Here is a 21679-nt window from a genome sequence, read left to right as displayed (position 1 = left end):
TCGTATTATTGTACAAAACAATTTCTTATGCGCAGTAAAGAATATTTAAATGATTTTCTCGCCAACAAAATGTGACATTTCCCAAAAAAAAATCCGTCAAAACTTATGCTCCGTAATAAAGATAAAAATGAAAATATATTTGTTGAAAGTTTCGATCAAATATATATGAAGTTATGAACCCGAACATTTTGAGAGGCAAAATCAGTTGTAAAAAAGAGCAAGTAAACACACTCTTCTTCTATGATTGATCAAATGCAACTACAATTCACGTGTACTTATTCATTGGTGAATAGCGTTATAGTATGAATGTATCATTGATATTTACGAATGACAAATGATGTTACCTACACCAAAATGATGTGTACATAAAAACAAAATAAAAACAAATAGATTCATGTGACATAAGTGAAAAATGGAAGTAATTCCATTAAAAAAACTTACTACAATAATATAAATTATCTAACAAATTAATAAAATGACATCTCTACAAACGACCCAAAAATGCCTAGAAAAATATCTCAACCTAGAAAAGTTAAACAAAAAAAACTACGGAAATTTTAATTGTTACGAGTATTTTTTATTGTTGTTGTTAAATGTTTGGCCCAGTAACTTGTGTAAATCGGCTTTACACAAGTATATTGTTGTTCTATGTCTTTGTCTCTTTGATCTTCATTTGAATTTTAGACGACATAGTATAAAACCGTCTCATAGAACACTGAATTCTGATTGATTGATATTTTGAGAAGCGTAATCAGCAAGGGTTTGTTGAGGAATCGAAGAACTCGGGCCCAAGCTTAGTACGACAAACAGGGCAAACGGGTTGTTTAGCCAGCCACGTGTCAGCACATTGTAAATGAAACCCGTGATTACAACCTGGAACCATTCTAACCGGTTCATCCTCACCAATTTCATCTAAGCAAACTGCACACTCATTCCCATGTACCAGCTTATCACCGGTCACTTGTGGCAGTTTCTCTAGCTCAGCTGTCGATAACCCGTTCTTCACCACCGGCTTAACCGGTTCCTGTGGCGCGTGGCTTGCCGCGTACCATAGCAAACAAATGTACACCACGAACACCACGCTCATTCCGGCACATGGCAGGAACAAGGCTAGAAATATTGACAACAACATTCTTACAGAGTTACAGTCGATATTTTACGTTGGAGTAACGTTATTTTAACTTAGTATCGCAATTTAGATATTGCGATACTGATGTTTAGCTATATGGTAATAGAAATATGTTTTGAGCTAAAATATGAATATAAATATAGGGAAAAGTTATCGTTTTTGCGGGGTAAGGAGGGACGGATGCGTGTCGTATACCATGGTGAAGTATGAAAAGCAAGGGATTTATAAAGGAGAAAAATAAGGGTGGCGGGAGTGTTGTTATTTGTTAATAAGGGATGTGTGAATAATGATTAATAATAATTAAATGATACGAGTAATTAATATTCGTACGTAGCTAGATGGTAAGGTGTGATCGTGATTAAGTAGATGATTAGTTAAAAGGAAAGCGTGAAGAGGGAGGTGACGTGTAAAATGAGAGGAATGTGTTGTGAATTAAGTGAAGGCTGAAAGAAGAGTATGGAGGATGTAAACGGTATTTAAAGGGAAGAAGAGAAGGTGACATTTTTCCAAAACGACGCGTTTCGTGACAGCTAAGAATAAATGAATAATTTCTCTTTTTTTTAACCTATGGTTTTCTTCGTTATTTTCTCTGTGGACGGACCCCATACTTTCTTTAGTCGAAGACTCCTTGGTTTTCAGAATAATCGATCATCTTTCTTTTTGTTTTTATTTTAGCCTATATTTGTTTGGTTTCCTATTTTTTTCCCTATGCATGGACCCTCTATTGTCTAACGTAATGATTTTTGTGATGAGGCGAAAATATATTATTCCGTAAAAAGTCGAATGATTTGTTGATAAAAATAATTACCTCTAATCACGTAAAATAAAGTTAAGAAGTTTCTGTTGTATGTATACACTATTGTTAATCGGCTTGATTAGGGGAAAGGTCGATAAAGTTCTTCCTCCTAATTAAGTTCACCGATGTTATGTGAACTCGACTTCACATTAGTTGGTTATCATTTACGTAACTTAGTAGTTACTTAGTTAGTACATGTTAAGTAAGATATGAACTTTGTGTTTAGCTAGGTTGAACAGGAATAATAGTTAATCTCGTGTGAGACCGTCTCAGCTCACTAAAGCATATAAACACGGAAAATTTTCAAGATTGGGATAAGCATTGGGAGGAGATCAGGGTTGTGGGGCGATATATGTGCTTATGTGGGTATAGTGGTGGGTTTTGTAATTATGATGGATCATTAATTGATTGATTTGAATGGTGTTTGGTGATTTGCAAAATGAAGGGTAGAGAAGGAAAGGGGGACCTATGTTCACTCTAATCTTGACCGTTCTTTCACTTTTTTAATCCTCTTCTTGTTGCTATTTAGCTCATTTTATACGATTATAATCTTTCTTAAAATGGATATATTCGTCTTAAGATTAAGACGGATTGTATAACATCCCCATGTATAGATATGACAAATTGATAAGTCTTTTACTAATCAATTGGTCTCCCTTGTGACGGGTTATCATTTGTGACGGATATTTTGTGAGATAAAATGGTAACAAAATGGGTTAGTGGAGAAAGGGAACCACATGAATAGTGTTGCAGAGAGAGAAAAAGTGGGTACATTATGAGGTAAAATGGTATCCGTCTTCAGCTTGTGACGGATATGTCATGTCTTCAATGAGAATTTGTGTTTACTAACAATTGGTCTCCCTTGTGACGGGTTATCATTTGTGACGGATATTTTGTGAGATAAAATGGTAACAAAATGGGTTAGTGGAGAAAGGGAACCACATGAATAGTGTTGCAGAGAGAGAAAAAGTGGGTACATTATTTGATCCGTTTTAAGTTTAAGATTAAATATTATTGTGTATTTTATAAAATTGCGGTGTTTTGAAATGAAGGTTTATGCATGTAGTTGATGTACTGTTGTACTCTAGGGATGACACTTTTATTGGGCAGCAAGCTTCTTCCTTTGGAATACTTTGTTGTTATTTTCTTTCGATTCCTTTTGCTTTTTCGAAAGGTAGATTAGTGTTTTTAGGGTGAAAAATGTGATCAACTTGTACTATCAAAGTTGAGTGGAGTAGAAATATTGAATGTTGTTTTGCTACATTTGTTAATAGTGTCTCTCTCTATTTGATGATAGTGCACCTAATCAAATATGTAATGCTAAAGTTTTCCAATGATATTATTAATTAGCCTAATGACTATGACTTGGTCTACACATTATCATAACAAACGTCAAGTATAAATAATCTTACCACAAACAAGTGTCATTGAACATTGCGAGTTGTATTCAAGATTGTTACTTCACAATAATAATTCTTCGTATAATTAAACGGGTTTGGTATGGTGGTTATTAACCTAATCCCTAAAACCATGAGACTGGGAGTACGGTTCAATCACTGCCCAGAAAAATGAAGCAAACTCTTTAGCTAGGCGTTTACTTCTCCGTGAGCACACCCGCGACTTTAATGTGGCGGTATGTCATGTAACTTGCAAGTTCTCCCTATCAATCATTTAATAAAAATCAAAATTAACAAAATAATTTACCAAAGCAATTGTTTATTAAGTGGTTTTATAATTGAAGATTTGTTTGGCACTTAGGTTGTCTAGGTACATGAAAAGAACCTGATTTTTGGCTATTTAGTCAAAGGAGCACTATACAAGCACTTTCTTAAACAACATTTTTTGTATGTAGAAATTAACCATGGTGAGTTGTAAAGCAAGGTGATTTTTTTTAGTAAATTTACCAATAGAAATCAAGAAGTGTGTGACATAGGGCATATAGCTGGACTCCTTTAAACCATATCTCCATGACTTCAACAATAATAGTGTGATTAATGATAATTGCAATATTGACTTAAGAGAAGATCTTTTGTAGAGTTGGCTCAATTTCAATTTTCACCTTTTTGTATGATTTTCACAGCTTTAAGTAAACCATATGTCCACGACTCCACCTATAGTGTGATTAATATCGAAAAGGTCTTAGGTTAGTAGTTAAGATGAAGATATAGTGAATATGTTTCAACGGGTTCAAATCTCCCCACCTTTGATATTGTACTGCCTTTGTGACTCGTTTATTTAATGTCGAAAAAAATCAATAGTGTGATTAATGATAATTGCATATTGACTTAAGAGAAGATTTTTTTGATATGTAGAGTTGGGTCGATTTCAATTTTAACTTTATTGCGTGATTTTCACATACTTTTTCTGAATACTAAAAAGATGTATGTTTTGCTGAGGTGCATATGAGCAGATAGTTGTGCTTGCCAGCAACTAGCTTCTAACTAAAGACATCTGATTTTTGACTTTTTTGTGCTAATTTTAATGATGTGCTTGTGGTAAAGTGGAAAGAATCTATTGCAGAATAGAGTCCAATGATATTGGAGTCGTTCATTTCAAGTTTATATTGGAAAATTGAAAGTACCAAATGGCAAATGCAAACTAACAGAAAATTAGCTAAAATATGTTAAAACTGAATATATATATATATATATATATATATATATATATATATATATATATATATATATATATATAAGTAATTTTTTATTTTTTAGATTTTCAAATTGTATTATTTTCAATGTTAATTAATTTATTATAACTCTTAAATCCTAATTCATATGCAAATATTTTATATTAGTAAGACAATAATAATAATAATTAGTTTAAGTCTGATTAGAGATATGGTTAAAGACTAATCAATGATTTTACACCTTAATATACCGACCCTTTCACTGGTATTGCCCTCGTAAGATCTGCAGCTCCCAAGATTCGAACTTTGGACCTCGCTCAAGGTCATCTAGCTTTGCAACTATGTAGAAAAATCATTTCAACCAAATTAAAAGGTTAAACTGATGATTAGCTTAGGGACTAATTAATGTTTCAATACTTTAATATCAAGTTATGATGATAACAAACTAATAGTTGCACGACCCTAGTTATGAATTAAGATATACATATATATATACGTGAAAATTGATATTCAGCCAAAGATAATATTTACATTTATCTCAGTCCGTATTATTGTAATATTGATGTAAGATACTTTCTTTTCAATTAAGACCGGAAAAGTTCTATAGTATTTCATCATGTAGTAGCTTTACTATATAAATATTGATAGGCTAGAAACTTATTCCCAACAAAAGCCCTCTCCAAACTAAAAGCAAGAGGATCATTTGGTACTTGTACACCGTAAACGCATGGATTCCTAAGTTTAATTTATTTTAGTATAGACTTAGACTATAAAGTTGGTGACAAAAATAAAGGATCGCAAACAAAATCACATAAGAACCATTGAATAGCCATGTTGTTATGTTGGTCAAAAGTTTTCCTTTAAGCGAAGCAACAAACATAAATAATCTGAAGGCTATATATGCATCTGAAGCCTGTGGCTAAATTTTAAAGATGTTTGTAAGAATTTCTTGGGCCGTTGTATTATTGTTGAGATTCATATCGTAATAATTGAATGAATTGCCTTTGTTTGTTCCGCTTTATTAAATCTCCCCGGTCCATGGATTTCACGGTCAAAGGTGGAGCATGCACTCCCCTATAAAAGCCTATGTTTCTTATTATATTTCCTAATCTTTATATACGGAGTACTTTATACGGTGTATTTATATAATGGCTACGAGTAATTTTTTTTTCCATTTTGAAAAAATTGATAATATGTTTTTCCATTATTACGTTACGTACCTATACAATATATCATATGGAATATAACCAAAACAAAAAGAAACACTTGTAGATTGATTATCACGGCCTCACCGGTGCAAGTGAAGAAAATTTATCCGATGAGAATATATCAAGAATAGTTGAAATTAACTTAACTACTTATATAAAGCAAACAAAGGTAATGAAAATAATATATGGAGTATAACCCTATTATTGCTCATTTTGTTCATCATTTTTTTGCGAAACGTCGTGTTTTTGAAGTTCTTAATTGATAAATTTCATATGACCTTATAATCAGGGTAACCTAGTTAGTGGCAAATAGTAGCATTCACTACTCCAAATATCCAAAAAATAGTTATGATTATCGATTTTTGCTACCCAAAAATTCTTAATACGAGACCTTAACATCAGCATGTATAAAAATATGAGTAAAATTCGTAACCCTAAAATTTTAGTTTTAGGCTCGCCCCCGCTTACATGGATGTTATTTAAGCTATTCAAAACACAAATTAGAAAAGCAAGACTATTATGTATTCGTACCAAAGAAGGGAATAATGGAGTACTCGATTCAAAGCGTATACACCAATATATTTTGAGAGACAATGTAATTGGGGCGGAGAGAGCAAGTATTAACTGCGTAAAAGCCAAAAAGCAAGGATGCATGAATAAATAAACTAAACTGTCTTGCCACTATTCTCTCTATTCTGATGCCTTTTTTTGGTTGGACAAGGGCCTTCTGCAAATCAGATTTCTTTGACCTTGACTAGAATACTCACAGCAGAATCTTATGGTTAAATATGAAAGTAAACAAAATAAAACAACAAATCAGAGTGGCGCAGCGGAAGCGTGGTGGGCCCATAACCCACAGGTCCCAGGATCGAAACCTGGCTCTGATATTATAGAGTGTGCCAACATTTTTTTTTGGTTTTTTCCACCCCTGTGCATGAATGCTTACGAACGCATCTCTTACTTTGACAACGTGGAGCATATATTATTATGCAGGGTATGCCTTTTGTAGTTCTCCTCACCATTTGTGCACGATTATGCAGATTCTTAAATTGTTTCTGTTTATTGAAATCTCAAGCAATTCATTGGCTATTTACATTTTTCTTTATAATTTACTATCTATACATCAAGTTATCTCAATTCGCATAAGGTAAGAACTAAGAAGCTGGCCTCTCTAAGTTGGATTTTATTTATTTATTTAAAATAATGTTGGAATTAATTATTCTAGTGAGATGAGGTTTGGGTAAAACTTAAAAGGATTTACCGAACAACCAACGAGTCCATGTAGACTTGTTTGTTGTGAAAATTAAGTTAGAAACGAGCATAACAACTTAACAAGTCTGAACAAATCCTTGTTTGATGAATACTTTTATCACAACCGTGTTACGTAGTACTAAATATTTAACTTTGTATTTCCAGCTTTTCTTTTAAATAAAATGATCGGGATAGAGAGAGTACATCAGTACAACAATAATATTAATGAACATTAAGAATATGATGCTCACAATATAGATAACTTCATTTAGTAATATATGATTAGTTCCGACCACTAATTAAGCAAGTACGTAAAAGTGGAAATCATATGCGAATCCTTGAACTATATAACCTATCAATAACATAAGACATAAGTACTGTTGTCGTGGACCGTCGTTATTTGGTATTACCTAATTCTTTCCTTTTCCGATTACATTAGTCCATATTACTTACTACCTTAATCTCAAAGTCACTTTGAACTATACGGAAACATAGTTTTTTTGTTAGCTTTTGGATACACCAATCTATGTTATCTATCTAATCTTTTCATAGTTTGGCCCTTCAGCCCTAAGAAGCATCAAATATATATGGTTCTTATAAATTATACTCTATGTGTACGGCGGTGTAAACGAGTCACAACTCACAAGTCTTAAAATTATCAAGATTTAACGACTTTTTCAGCTAATTTATTGATCTCTACTAAAACTTACGGAGTAAATCATAACTATAAGATAGAGCAGTACAGTGGTCGACTCTACTAAATTCCAACTACTCATAAGAGAGCTCCTATCAATTGATACACATTTACTTCGTATTATTCAATTGATAGCAAAAAAAAAACACCAGAAAACACGTCTCGTTTCCTAGTATAGTACGTGTTGCAAAATCAAGTGCCTCGTATATAAAGAACTATTAGAAGTGTATCGATCATTACTTAAAACCCTAATCATAGCTATATGATGAGCATGTACAGTGGCCGACTCTACTATCTTCCAAACAACTCATCAAGAGTCTCCTATCAATTCATAATAATCAATTGATAGCAAAAACATCAAGAAACACGTATCTCATTACGTGAATAGTACGTGTTGCAAAATCAAGTGCCTCGTATAAAGTACTATTATAAAGTGTATCTAACACGAAACTACTAATGATAAATCATCAAATCATCGTGTATAAGTACGGATTATTATTGGATTAGCAATAGTGATTAGTGGAGTAGGCATGAGATTAACAAACGATTGAGGAAAGCAATGACATAAACTAATAAAGCCAATCATATTTAACAATATCTAACAAGATTAGATATTGTTACAGTATAAACACTTAAACAGATATACACCAAGGCTGAAAGAGTGCATATAATGTCAAGTAGATAAGCCTGCCACTTAGAAAAATACGACGATTGTGTTTGTCACTAACTCAATAAAGCAGATTGAAAAGTTAACATCAAACGTAATACTCAGAGCGCATTATCATTTAACAAGCAGATCAAACAGTGACATTGGTATGCCAAAACACCTATTTTAATGGCAGTATGGACCATTTTTAGGCTTTAAGAAACCTCTTTTATCTTGTTATGTATGGAAGCTTGACACCTTTTCTTTCTTCTATTATTCTCTATTACTTGTTCCAATTTGACGGATAGGGTAAGAGGTAGGTCGCATTTGGCTTTATCTTCTCAACGCATGGATGATCATTGATCTTAATACAACCAATCGATTCAGTTTTTTAGTTGCCGCTTTCAACGACTATCACGTATGACCATTCAAGGTAAACATATGGGAGAGACATATACTAAGGATTTCAATGAAAAACAAATATTAACACACAATAAATGAGCATTAGAACAAAGATTTAGAAGCATAAGCAACAAGAACATAAAGTCATAACTCATAAATCCCACCCTAAAACAACAAATTTGGAATCAGTCTACAACAAATGTCAACTTTAAACGGTTATAATTTGAAAACTAGACATGAGAATGAAGTAATTCAAGTTGGAGGTGATAGCTTATTCTCTTACGGTTCTAACGATAGGTCACAATCCCCAAACAGATAAAAAATATGGGAGATAAGGCCGTTTTACGAAAATAAGACGGTGCAAGAAAAGTGTGGAAGTGGAACATACACATCCAATTCCATACCTAGGGTTGGACACTTGGACGTGTATGGTTACATCCGAGTTTTTTTTTTTTTTTTTTTTTTTTTTTTTTTTTTTTTTTTTTTTTAAAATAAAAAAATTGATTAATTTTATGTCGATTAGTTACATTGTCACGATTGGTAATTCATTGTTCTGATTTTATTTTAAGTAGATTCATTTTACATCAATTAATTTAACGTATTTCACTTAGTAATTCGGTGTTTTGATTTTATAAAAAAAGATTTGTTTTAGGTCGATTAGTTTAACGTTTTTCCATTTGTGGATCAAATCTAAGGTTCTTCAATTGTTTGTTATTCGTTATTAATTGTCAGTTTTGATTTGTCGATTAAATTATTTGTGAAGATGTATGATCTCCATTGATGAACATATAGAAGCTTGTATTATAGTTATAATATTGAGAGAGTTTGTTATAGAGAGATGTAAGAGAGAGAAGTTGTTATTATTGTAAATGATCAAAGTTAGTTATTACAATTCAGATGTTGGTTTATATACCAACTGTATTCTAACTAACCTATGTATTACATCAGCATTACATCATCAATATTAGTTCATATCCCCCCTTCAAGCGGGATTGCATTATGTTGTTGTAATCCAAGCTTGGAACTTAAAAAAGCATGTTGCTGTGAACCTAAAGCTTTTGTTAGCAAGTCTGCTAGCTGCAACCCTGTACGAACATGCTGTGGAACAAGGAACCCTTCTTGAAGCTTATCTCGCACAAAATGACAATCAATGTCCAAATGTTTTGTTCTCTCATGAAAAATAGGATTTTGTGCAATATGTTGAGCGGCTTTATTGTCACAGAAAAGAGGAATAGGCTTGGGTACATCAATCTGCAAATCTGATAGAAGATTATTAATCCAAATCATTTCACTGGCAGTGTATGACATACTACGGTATTCAGCTTCTGCAGAGCTTTTGTTGACCGTTTTTTGCTTCTTAGTTTTCCATGACACTAAAGATTTTCCCATGAAAATGCAATAGCCACTGAGAGATCTTGCTGAGAATGCACATTGACCCCCGATCGAGTCACATGTAAGTTGTGATGATTAATGGACTGTATTTGCGAGGATAATACTGATCAGTAATTCACGATCTTTTTCAAATATCTGACAACATGAATAGCAGCCTGCATGTGGGGCACTCGTGGTTGTTGTAAAAATTGACTCAAATGTTGTGTAGAGTATGAAATGTCAGGGCGTGTCATGTTTAAGTATAGTAATCTTCCTATAAGACGTCTGTATCTTTCAGGATCAGGTAAGATCTCTCCTGAGTCAGTGGAAAGTTTCAAGCCTCTGGCCATAGGGAAATCTGCAGGTGTACATTCTTCCATTTGCATATCCTTGATGATGTCCATGGTGTACTTTCTCTGATTAAGGAGTAGACCTGATTCATTTCTGGCTATTTCCAAACCCAGAAAGTATCTCATTTTGCCCAAATCTTTAATAGTGAACGCCTTGTCAAGTCCTACTTTGATGCTCTCAATTTCTTCAATTGAGTCTCCTGTTAACAGCACATCATCAACATAGACAAGGGCTATGATAAACTTCTTTGCTAAGGGATTTAATCAAGTGAAATACAAAGTGAAGATGTATGATCTCCATTGATGAACATATAGAAGCTTGTATTATAGTTATAATATTGAGAGAGTTTGTTATAGAGAGATGTAAGAGAGAGAAGTTGTTATTATTGTAAATGATCAAAGTTAGTTATTACAATTCAGATGTTGGTTTATATACCAACTGTATTCTAACTAACCTATGTATTACATCAGCATTACATCATCAATATTAGTTCATATTATTTATCGATCGTTTGATTGAAATGTTTGGATTAGGGGCCAACTTGGGAAGTTTATTATGTGTGTGTTTGACCTGCCTTTTAAAAATAGTTTTTGGCCAAACACATCATTATTTAAAAGTTAAAGCAAAATTTTTCAAAAGCCAACAAATTATCTTTTTGCCCATAAAAATAAAAGCAGCAATTTGCTACTCCTACTCTTGAAAAACACTTTTAAAAAATTAAGCTTAAAAACCAAAAACTCATTTTCATTAAGTTAGGCCAAATATACTCTAAATATTATCGACTAGTTAAGATAATGTGTCGACGACAAATAGCGATCTGGTAAATGACACTCCATCAAGGAGTCGTAACAACGGGCTTATTAATAAATCTTCTTCAATCGCAATTATCTGGCCCATCACAACTCCTGGTCCGTTGGTCCAATATTCCCGTCCCAAGACTTCGATTTAAACCGAAAACGTCTCAGTCTAATGGTTTACATCGATACCCAGTATTTGTATACGTAACCCGCAGGCTCTAAATCGTACTCTACTAGCTGACCACCAAACTGTGGCAGTGTGCTTGTTGAGGGAGAACTGTTCTAGAAATTCAATCGTCTTCAAACCCTAATTACCTTCTCCAGATTAATTTAATCAAGGTATAATTCCTTCAATTCCTTAATTCTTCTTAACAATTTCTTCAATTTTACACTCTTTAATTACATCAATTCTTCAATTTTTCTGAGATTTGCATCTATAGGATGACGGAAGACGTGGAGATGACTCAAGCTACTCACTCCAATTCGCTCGCCTCACCTGATTCTCCTACTCTCAAACGTATGTTCATATTATCCCCAATTTCTAGGGTTTCTATTTGATTTCCGATTTTTTTATTCGTAATTTTTTTGATTGGGTGTGATTTGGTGTAGATTTGAAGGAGATTGCGTCGTTACTTGAAACGGGTTCACTTAGCAAGGAAACCCGTCGTATTTCTCGTGCTGTTCGTCTTACGTTCACTGTTCGTCATAAGCTTACAGCTCGTGTGTTGTCGTTGTTTCTTGATCATGCTCTTGTTTCGGGTTCTGATACCCTCGCTAAGCTTACTGGTTATCTCCCTAAGGTATACCCGTTTCGTGATTTTGCATTTGGTTTGGTAGTATTGCATATGTGATTTACTGAATTGTTTGGTTAGTTTGGCTTTTGGTTGCTTGTTTTTCTCAGTGAACTGTTGAAGGGATTGTGTGCTTATGTTGAAATACAAGTAGAGGATTGTTTTGGTTTGGATAGAATATAGAGAGAACGTGAACACATATTTGGAGGAAAATTGTATATTCTCCTCTTAAGGCAAATCAAAATCCCTCTACCATAGGAAAGATTTGGAGGAAAATTGTATATAAACACCCACACTCCGTTCCCCCTCCATTTCCCTCCCTTCCCTTTCCTCCCACTTTGCTATCCAAAAAAGTAAGAGAAACATAGTTCTTTTGTTGTGTATATAAGAGAATGTTAAGGACTACACGTCCACACTACCTATGTCAACTTAAAGCTTTAAGTGTAGTAGCTGAGAAATTGAGAATGATATACATCTAACACAATTCAAAGCCCCCTTTATAAATTCACTTACAATTATGTTACTCAAAAGTATTTTAAATGTTCAAATATAAATATAATACACTCTTGTTATACCTCTCCGTCCCATTCATTTATTACCTTTTTTATTATCTGTGAGGAGTTTCTTCATCAAAGGTAAACAAAATGAATGGGACAGAGGGAGAACATGTATGTGGGCAATCATCTGAGGCATTCACGCCATAAACATTTATATCATTTTACATGTCCCAAGCTAGTTGCACGACTTATTTCTACTTTACCTTGATACCCGGGTTATCTAGTTTTATTGTGGTATTGGTTATAGGGAACTGATCATGAGATGGATGTTGACACTGCAACATCCACGATTCAAACCTCAGCAAAGAGCACTCTACCAGAGCTGGAGATCTTCTGTTCCTTGATAGTCTTGCTGTTCCTGATTGATCAGAAGATGTACAACGAGGTAATTGTTTTCAGCCCACAGTTTCTGCCTGCTCCATTATGCCTGCCTTTGTGATTTCACCTCTTGCTCTTTCGGAACGTTTCAGGCTAAAGCTTGTGCATCTGCGAGCATTGCACGCTTGAAGTCTCTGAAAAGAAGGGTTGCTGATGTTCTGGCTTCCAAATTGTATTCTTACTACTCATTGAGTTATGAGCTTACGGGTGATCTTTCTGAAATTCGCGGGTAGGTTTAAATTAATTCAAACTTACCAGCTATTTTCTTCAGCATGTCTTTGCAGAAGACGTTGAGTAGCACTTCCACTCTTTTGTTTCTCTAATTTGGTGCCTATTGTTTCAGAGAACTCCTTGCCTTGCATCGTTTGGCGACTTTGAACCATGATGAGCTTGGTCAGGTGCGTCCTTTTAATAGAATGATGGCATGGTGGTTAACCATTAAAGTTTGAAATAAACAAAGCTTTAAACCGTTCAATTGCACATTTTTTAAAAACTTGTATGGTATTTTATATTCGGTGCAGGAAACACTTCTTAACCTGCTACTTCGAAACTATCTACACTACAACTTATATGACCAGGCTGAGAAGCTGAGATCCAAGGCACCTAGTTTTGGGGCCCATTCCAACCAACAGGTACCTCTATCGTCTTTGGTTCTTTTATTTTTGTGTAGTTTCCTGTGGCCTTTTATTTGAGGTGTAGTGCCTGCCTATACTGTGCAAAGTGTGACCTTTACCTGCTACTGAAGTAAATAAAAGTTCTGGCTAAAACTAAAAGGTGTACACTTGTACTCGTTCTTGTATCTGTATGACATAAGCAGATTAGAAATGGGATTCTTCCAAGTCTTATGGAGAATTTTGTTTCCTGACATTCCTCTTCCCCATATCAAATCCTTCTATGTCAATTGGGTAGTTATGGAATGTAGTCAGTTCATGTCTAAATTTAATCTTAATCAACTGCATCAAGTGTCGGGTATTTTGGTCAACAAACACTTTACCAAAAGAGGATATCAAGGTCTGCCTTGAGAATGTGTGAGTTGTGACCCCCTTCTATCATCAGAGATGTAAGATTTACTTTTACCATTTCCCCCTCTGCCCAAACACCCCCACTGCCAACGAGAGTAATCAAGGAAATGAATAGACATGCAGTTTTCTCGAGCTATGATACAAGTTGATGCAACTTTGAGACAGTATCAAATTTTCTCTACATCAAGTGATACAAGTTTTTCACTTTTTGATTATCTCATGTCACAATTTCTTGAGTACTTTAGGGCCCATACTCTGTGATCTGATCATGTTTTGAACTATTTTTCACAGCATTGTCGATATCTCTTCTATGTTGGGAAGATCCAGACGATTCAATTGGAGTACACTGATGCTAAAGAGAGCTTGCTTCAAGCTGCTCGAAAAGCCCCTGTCTCAGCCCGTGGCTTCAGGATTCAGTGCAACAAATGGGCAGTTTTAGTACGATTACTGCTGGGGGAGATTCCTGAGAGGACGCTTTTCATGCAGAAAGGCATGGAGAAATCATTGCGTCCTTACTTTGAACTAACTAATGTAAGTGTAAAAGAATCTGGCTTGTGGCCTTCCTGCAGAATTTTCTGTTAATTCAGGGATATTGGTCGACAATCGACATAGTCAATTTCAGCTTTGTTGCTTTCTTTTTTATTTCCTGGTTTAACACTGAGGAGTTTTGATGTGGTACAGGCTGTTAGAATTGGCGACTTGGGTTTGTTCAAAAATGTAAACGAGGCCTTCTCTTCAACTTTTGAGAAAGATCGCACCCACAATCTGATTGTTCGCTTGAGGCACAATGTCATCAGGACCGGGCTTCGAAACATCAGCATCTCCTACTCTCGCATCTCCCTTGCTGACGTTGCAAAGAAGCTTAGATTGGACACCCCCAATCCCGTTGCTGATGCAGAGAGCATAGTGGCCAAGGCAATCCGCGATGGGGCCATTGATGCCGCTTTGGATCATGCAAATGGGTACATGTTATCAAAGGAGACAGGGGACATCTACTCAACAACCGAGCCACAATCTGCCTTCGACTCTAGAATTGCTTTTTGCCTCAACATGCACAATGAAGCAGTTAGGGCCCTAAGGTACCCTCCTAACTCCGACAAGGAGAAAGAAAGTGCGGAGAAAAGGAGGGAAAGGCAGCAGCAAGAACAAGAGCTTGCGAAACATATCGCTGAAGAGGAGGATGATGAGTTTTGATGAAACCTAGAATTCCTTTGTTTTTTTGGGGTTGTTTCCTACTCCTGTTTAAAGTTACTCCGTGACATTCTCTCTAAAAATCATATACTTGTGTTCGGAGTAGTGAGACTGTTAACTTCTTACAAAAATGTATGTGTGTTTCAAATGCCTTGAAATTTTTCGAGTTTAGGATCGTCGGTTTAGATAAATCTGTTCTGGCTGTCATTTTAGTTAACCACTCATCAGCTGAGGGAAACTTCACATGGTTTGGAACATACTTGTTTTCAACTTATATAATGTGACATTATCATACGCTTCTGATTCTCATGTTTATAGCACACAGGGTAGTTTTTCATATTGTGATTGTGATGGAGTATACGTTTGTGGTTGATGTGCGTGAAAAAAATGCACCGTTCAATAACCGAGTCAGGAAAAGCATTGTAAAAATTTAGCTCACTTGAAAAAGATGCTTGTAGTTGCAGGTACTGACTAATGTTGAATTTTAATACTGCCGGGTTAGGCTAAATGTTAATGAAGTGTTGATACGGATAGAACTCGCATACAAAAAATGGTTTAAATCACAAATACTTGATTTTACACAATTTTTTTTTTTTTTTTTTTTTTTTTTTTTTTTTTTTTTTTTTTTTGGTGATGAGGGGTTTAATCCCCGGGCCAAAGTGATTCCAAAACCACCACCTGGACCATGTAAACCACCCTAATTGGGGCCGCCGAGATAACCGCATGCATTGCTCATCCGTGGGTTCGAACACGGGACCTCGCAATTCTTGCCTACAAAACAGGTTTTTTGATAACTACTTGCATTATATGGATGGATATGTGATTTTCCTATGACAGTCATAGGATCCATCTTAAGTAATGTTTGTGTAAAACCGCTTGACACAAGACGATCTACTAAAGTTGGAATATCGGAAGGGGCAAAGGCAGCCCAAGTTGAGTAGAGCAAATTAGAAAGGTAATTCGAATGGGCCTAACACCCTATGAATCAATTGACTAAGCCCATAATAATAAGTCAGTACTCTCCAAAACTAAGCAAACACACACTGAGGACTGAGGAGCCGTCAAATACAGGGTGACGGAAGCAGTTGAGTTTAGAGAACAATGGGCGATGAACAAGTTGAAGTGCATAAACAAGAGCTTCAAGATGAACACCCAGCGACTGCGACGAGCGGATTAGACACTGTTGTTGTCGATTTACAGCAAATACAGAAAGAAGATGAAGAGATGATGAAGCTGATATTACCAGATGTCTCAATTCTCCCTCTCTTCCCGCCTACTTCTGTTGAAACCAATTTTGTCCGCTATTTTACCATTGGTCTCCTCTCTTTTCCTTTCTTCATTCTTGCATTTATTCTGTTCTTGTTGCCTGCTTTCAATTTGCTGAAAAATTTGCATTCTTTTTGCTATTTTTTTGTTCCAGATTTTATGAAGCCAGGGCATGATCAATATGTATATCGCCATGCTAATGGGTATGCTTTCTTATTGCCCACTTCTCATTTACGCTTCTAATTATATACTCCCTCCGTCTTGTTCATTTTTTTACCTTCTGTATTCGTTGTGAGGGATATCTTAATCAAAGGTAAACAATTGATTGAGACGGAGGGAGTATATAGAATAAGAAAGATTGAAACTTATTCATTTTTCATGTATTGATGATTTTACTTGGAAAAGATTGAAACTTCTTTAGTTTCTGTGGATGTAAAGCTGAAATTTGGGTTGTATATGATATTGGGTTGTTATTTGGTTTCTTTGATTTGAGTTAATTGTACTAGGTTTCGGCTAAATTGGGTTTGTTTGATTTGTTGGGAGGGGAAGAACAGATTGTGTGTAATTGGATTGGCACCAACCCATGTGGCGCTTCAGGCTCAAGGAGGTGTTACTTCTGTAGATTTCAATGTCGGCAAGTCTGATAGGAGCGAATTCAAGGTCACTGGCAAGCGCAAGAGGGTATTTCATTCTCTTTGTGAATTTTTTTGTATTCATCTTTGTTTGTGGGTTTTTGGAGGGAATTCGAATTGAGGAATGAATGCTGTTGTCTGAACTAGACGAGGCCTAATATTTTGAACAGAAATTTCACTTTGAGTTTGAACTAATTTCATTTTGGTAGCTTAGGTATGAGATAATTCCACTTTGGTACCTTGACGGATCTTGGATTTGACATTGCTGTCCTGAGCTCTTAGAGTGATTTTTTTTTGGTGATCTGAAGTATAACAGAACCAAAATTTGATGCAAATCACAAGTGTTTTAAACTTTAAAGCATACTGTCCCGGTCATTTCTTGTCCTTTTCCATTTAGGGGTATCTCAGTCAATCGTTGTCCTTTCTATTTTAAGAATGAACTTGATGAACAATTTGATCATTCACACTCAATTTGTTCGAATTGTCATTTAATAATTGACTCCTTTCTCTTTCCGTGGTCTTTGTGCCAAAACCAAAGGACAACAATTAACCGGGGCGGAGGGAGTATAAAGTAGTGTTTTTTGGTAACTTAATGTCTTCAGAAATTGTGGTAACATTATATACTTGCAAAAACCGAACATTGCAGCACGGCACCTCCGTGTTAAATTCCAGAGGAAGATCAAAATTACTTCTTATGCAGATTTCTGTTGAATAGCTTCGAGCTTTTAAGTTGTATTATGTAGCATTTTAGTAGGTTTCTATTTTCTAAACTGAAAAAGATATGTAGAGTCAATCAAATATTTACAAGGGAAAGCAGCTCGGTCATGTGTATACTGTATAGTGGAATATAGGTCGCAGAGTGAAAGCCGTCAAGTCTGATATTTGGCAGCAATTAATGAGTGAAAGAAGTCAGTTGCAAGGTGAAAGTATGTAATGATTCGTGCTTCCTAACCTCGTAGTGAAGTTATCCCAAGTCTTATGTGAGTTAGTCTTATGCTCGTAGGTATTTACATGTGGTGCTTGATTCTCTACAGCGACCATGCATGCGACCTATTTAGTGTTTGATTTTGGGCGACTTGTTTATATTAGATCATACATTTATCCATTTTGGTAGAAGTGAAGAAAAGACAAGGAAAGCTATTTCCATGATTCACATGATTGATTTGGGTTTCTACTCTTCCATTTATCATGTTTTAAGCTGATGAATGTGTCTCTGCAGAATGCGCAACTCTTTCAAACCAACAGTATATTATGCAATGTCTCTAGTGGTGACACTTCCTATATAATCAGGTAAAACCCTTTTTTTTTTTATTGTATCATTTCCGAGTGTGTTTTTTCTCGTATGGATTTCTCTTGGTTCTCAATTTTAAGAGGTTACAATGTTTTAAACAGGTGCTGTGTTAAAGGGTCTTTACTTGAAGTCAACAATAGATTAATGAATAATCCAGGATTGCTTAATACTTCGGTGAGAACACGTCCTTACTCTTACTGACCTTTATACTTTCATTTTTTATTATTAGGGAGTTATAATAGGACTAAGATAATGACGCTTCATTTTCTTGCGTTTTGATGGATCATGTTGTTAAGAAACAGTACAACACGAGTGTTAAGAAGTCGTGTTAGATTTAATTTGATGGTTATTGCCTGGTAGCCTAACTGCAAAAATGAACTTAGCACCTTTTTCCTCAAGTAACCCATAGTCAAGAACAAGACGGTCATCTTCTACTTCTTGAAAACAGAAGCTCACGATGTTCTTATATTTCAGGCTGACAGGGATGGTTACATTGCGATTGTAATGCCAAAACCAGCAGATTGGCTTAAGAATAAGGAATCTCTCGTGAGTTTTGACGAGTATACGAAATTTAAAAAACTGAGTTGAAATTGTTTTCACCTGCACATCTCTGCCAATGTTGCTGAAGCTCAGGAATTGTGTACACTTGATTATGGAAGAGATCCAGGCTACGTCATGGGCAATAAGGTTCTATCCAGGGCTTGTGCCGTCAGTGAGGTATGAACGACACGCTTCCCAGTACCTATTGTATTCCCTTCCTTCTTGTATTTTATAATTGAATGATATGGTTCCAACTGGAACTGGGGATTAAGATTCTGAGACAAGTTACTCATCCATTTGTGCAAGCGAGTTGTAATTCGGAAATACACGAATCTTAGAAATGTCAACTATCATTTTTGTTTCAAAAGAGCAAGTGACGACTATTGCGTCTCAATATAAGAAGCACATACATTTCGTTGCGTATGTTGCTTCAGACAAATGTTATTACATATCAATGGGAGTAAAAAATGTTATGATGTTTTTACTATTTACATTTCTTATTATTAAGCCTAGTAATTTACCAAATATCTCTACATTGATTGTTTCTCCAATAACTCTCAAATGAATGAATGTAATCCAATGTATGCTAAATTATCAACAATAGCAGCTCGGTTGCATTTCCGTCACCAAGTTTCCTACCATCTTCAAGATCTCAACCCAAAATTTCGTCGACAACAAGCCTCCTTGATCTATTGATAGTAAGGAAACACAGGTAAACATGTTCTTCAAGTTCTTCCAGTTGCTCCGCAAATCGACCCTCATGCATCCTAAGCTCCCTAATGGCTTCCTTCACAACTTCACTGCTCTCACTATTTCTGACACACATCTGTGAAACGGCTCTTTGATGCTCAACCTCGTCATGAACCCTAGCTGCGAGTCTAGCCATTGTGTCAAAGTCATTGATAAGAATGTAAGCTCCTTTAGCAGCGATATCCACTTGAGCTCCCATGCGTTCTAGGGCGCTAGGGTTGAGACTTTCACAATCGACTTTCTTGAACACACCTGTTGAAAATGGGAATAATAACGCCGGTGCTCCTAACAATCCTACCACACTGTGCAATGCTAGGGTTAGCAATGCAATGGCTAACGCGGTGTAAACAATCAAGAAGCTATAACTTGCCACCTTCTTGTAAAACTTGATGAATTTTCCACGGCGTTTGATTCTTCTTCTCCTCGAGGTCAATTTTTGAAGCAATATAGCGTGTTGGTCGTGAATACCAGGGAACTCCACCGTGCCATTGATGATGAATGATAACGGGTTGCTTGACCTTGCAAATGAAGCTAACTCTTGGATTAGCATTTCATAATCAGTAGTTTCCTCTTCAGTAGTAGATAAGGTTAAGACCCTTTTGATAATCCGGTGATTGGACCGGGTTTTATGAATTCCTCTAAGGAGCAATTCACATACATTGTAGGCCTCTAGGGTTACCTCAAAGTAGTCTTTGAGAAGGACTTGAAGCTTGGATGATTTTATCGACTCAAGAACTACTTCCTGTCGCGGCTCAAGAAGGCAATTGGGGAGATGGGTGTACCGGCTAATTGGGGAAGAAATGAAAGGACTGCTCGAGAATGAAGATAAGGGACAGGAAGCGGATAATGATGAGGAAGAGGAAGACGAGGATGACGAATTACGTTTGTGAGAAATGGGAGGTGATCCTTTAAGCTGTAGTTGAACTCTGCTCCAAATGTCTACGTATGATTTACTCCTAAATACTTGCTTGTACTCCTCATTTACATTTAGCTTCTTGCGTAAGCCGCCTTCTTCGTCTTCCATATCTTTCTTCTTTGATCTTCCTAAGAAAATGACAATTTTAGATAATTACTACATGCCATGTCAACCACAAAAACAACCAACTTTCTAATGACGTAGACAAACAAAATTCAACCATAATCATCAAAATCATTAACCAACGAAAATCAATTTTTTTTTTTATCTAAACCTGTTAGAATATAAAACCGATTTTGGGACTCCAACCATCAGCTTAAACTTTTGGTTGAGATGATTTCTTGCACTACAAGAAAAAGGCCAGTTTGCGATCAATGCTAGAGACTAACGGTAAATTGGTTGCTAATTAGCGACTAGTCGGCCTTTTCCTGTTGATAAAACCCTATTAATCGAACGAGATAAAATGTTATACTCATATTATGTAACAAACTATAAAGTACGAAAAGTGAGATATATACTAACCTTTTTTAGAACGAAATGGAGATCTCATCAACCTGGGCCAAAACTCGGACATCCTTGTGGAACGCGTCTCACTACCCATTATATTGGATGAAAATATATGGTCTCATAAAGCATAAGATTTTGTAAGAGTAGAAAGTATCATGTAACACACCAAAGAGCTTTAAAATGGTTTGATTCGAGAGTCGAGACGATAATTAGTTATTTGTAATAAACTTAGTAATTAAGGATAATTAAGAGCAAAGGTAGAGAGAATTAAGAGGAAGAGAACAAGAAAGTTGTGATGGAGTATTTATATACAACACACAAAATAAATTACACCGCCTTACTATTTTGTCAACTACAAGATTCAAAAGTTGGTTAAGTTATAGTATGGCTTTTGTAGCACGATAGCTTATTTTTAGTACGTTTTTTCTGTTTTTTATTTTATTTTTGGCGATATGTTTTGTTTTTATGGAGTATAGTTTTTGTGTGTAGTGTGAGACTTTTGGACAAGCTAAGGAGTAAGGAGATCCTTTCTGGTATTAAGATACGTATATTAGTAGTATAAGG

The 21679-nt window shown here is 35.5% G+C and overlaps 4 protein-coding genes and 1 non-coding gene across 5 annotated transcripts; 3 read left to right on the top strand and 2 right to left on the bottom strand.

The window, feature by feature from the left end:
- Nucleotides 1–751: 751 nt before the first annotated feature.
- LOC141606946 (E3 ubiquitin-protein ligase ATL23-like) lies at nucleotides 752–1132 on the bottom strand. The gene has a single exon (XM_074426329.1). It carries the CDS (start codon nucleotides 1130–1132, stop codon nucleotides 752–754), a length of 381 nt encoding a protein of 126 aa, XP_074282430.1.
- Nucleotides 1133–6577: 5445 nt separating this feature from the next.
- TRNAM-CAU (transfer RNA methionine (anticodon CAU)) lies at nucleotides 6578–6649 on the top strand. Its single transcript has one exon. It is a non-coding gene; the product is annotated as a tRNA-Met (tRNA).
- A 4804-nt stretch (nucleotides 6650–11453) lies between these two features.
- Nucleotides 11454–15507, top strand: LOC141604600 (putative 26S proteasome non-ATPase regulatory subunit 3). The gene is made up of 9 exons (XM_074423016.1): nucleotides 11454–11613; nucleotides 11715–11791; nucleotides 11884–12074; nucleotides 12870–13007; nucleotides 13093–13229; nucleotides 13344–13398; nucleotides 13522–13632; nucleotides 14314–14553; nucleotides 14704–15507. The coding sequence occupies exons 2-9, from the start codon at nucleotides 11716–11718 to the stop codon at nucleotides 15214–15216; spliced, it is 1461 nt and encodes a 486-aa protein (XP_074279117.1). The 5' UTR covers nucleotides 11454–11613; nucleotide 11715; the 3' UTR covers nucleotides 15217–15507.
- A 738-nt stretch (nucleotides 15508–16245) lies between these two features.
- Nucleotides 16246–19309, top strand: LOC141604591 (uncharacterized). Its single transcript, XM_074423012.1, has 6 exons — nucleotides 16246–16528; nucleotides 16634–16682; nucleotides 17034–17160; nucleotides 18331–18401; nucleotides 18504–18576; nucleotides 18877–19309. Exons 1-6 carry the CDS (start codon nucleotides 16315–16317, stop codon nucleotides 18988–18990), a joined length of 648 nt encoding a protein of 215 aa, XP_074279113.1. The 5' UTR covers nucleotides 16246–16314; the 3' UTR covers nucleotides 18991–19309.
- On the bottom strand, nucleotides 19296–21295 carry LOC141604590 (UPF0496 protein At1g20180). Its single transcript, XM_074423011.1, has 2 exons — nucleotides 21131–21295; nucleotides 19296–20736 (listed from the first exon to the last, which is right to left on the bottom strand). Exons 1-2 carry the CDS (start codon nucleotides 21207–21209, stop codon nucleotides 19595–19597), a joined length of 1221 nt encoding a protein of 406 aa, XP_074279112.1. The 5' UTR covers nucleotides 21210–21295; the 3' UTR covers nucleotides 19296–19594.
- Nucleotides 21296–21679: the final 384 nt, after the last annotated feature.

Source organism: Silene latifolia, chromosome 10 (genome assembly GCF_048544455.1).
Source record: "Silene latifolia isolate original U9 population chromosome 10, ASM4854445v1, whole genome shotgun sequence".
NCBI classification, from domain to species: Eukaryota; Viridiplantae; Streptophyta; class Magnoliopsida; order Caryophyllales; family Caryophyllaceae; genus Silene; species Silene latifolia.
Note: the sequence above shows the minus strand (reverse complement) of the source record. Positions and strands in the feature narration are given on the sequence as shown.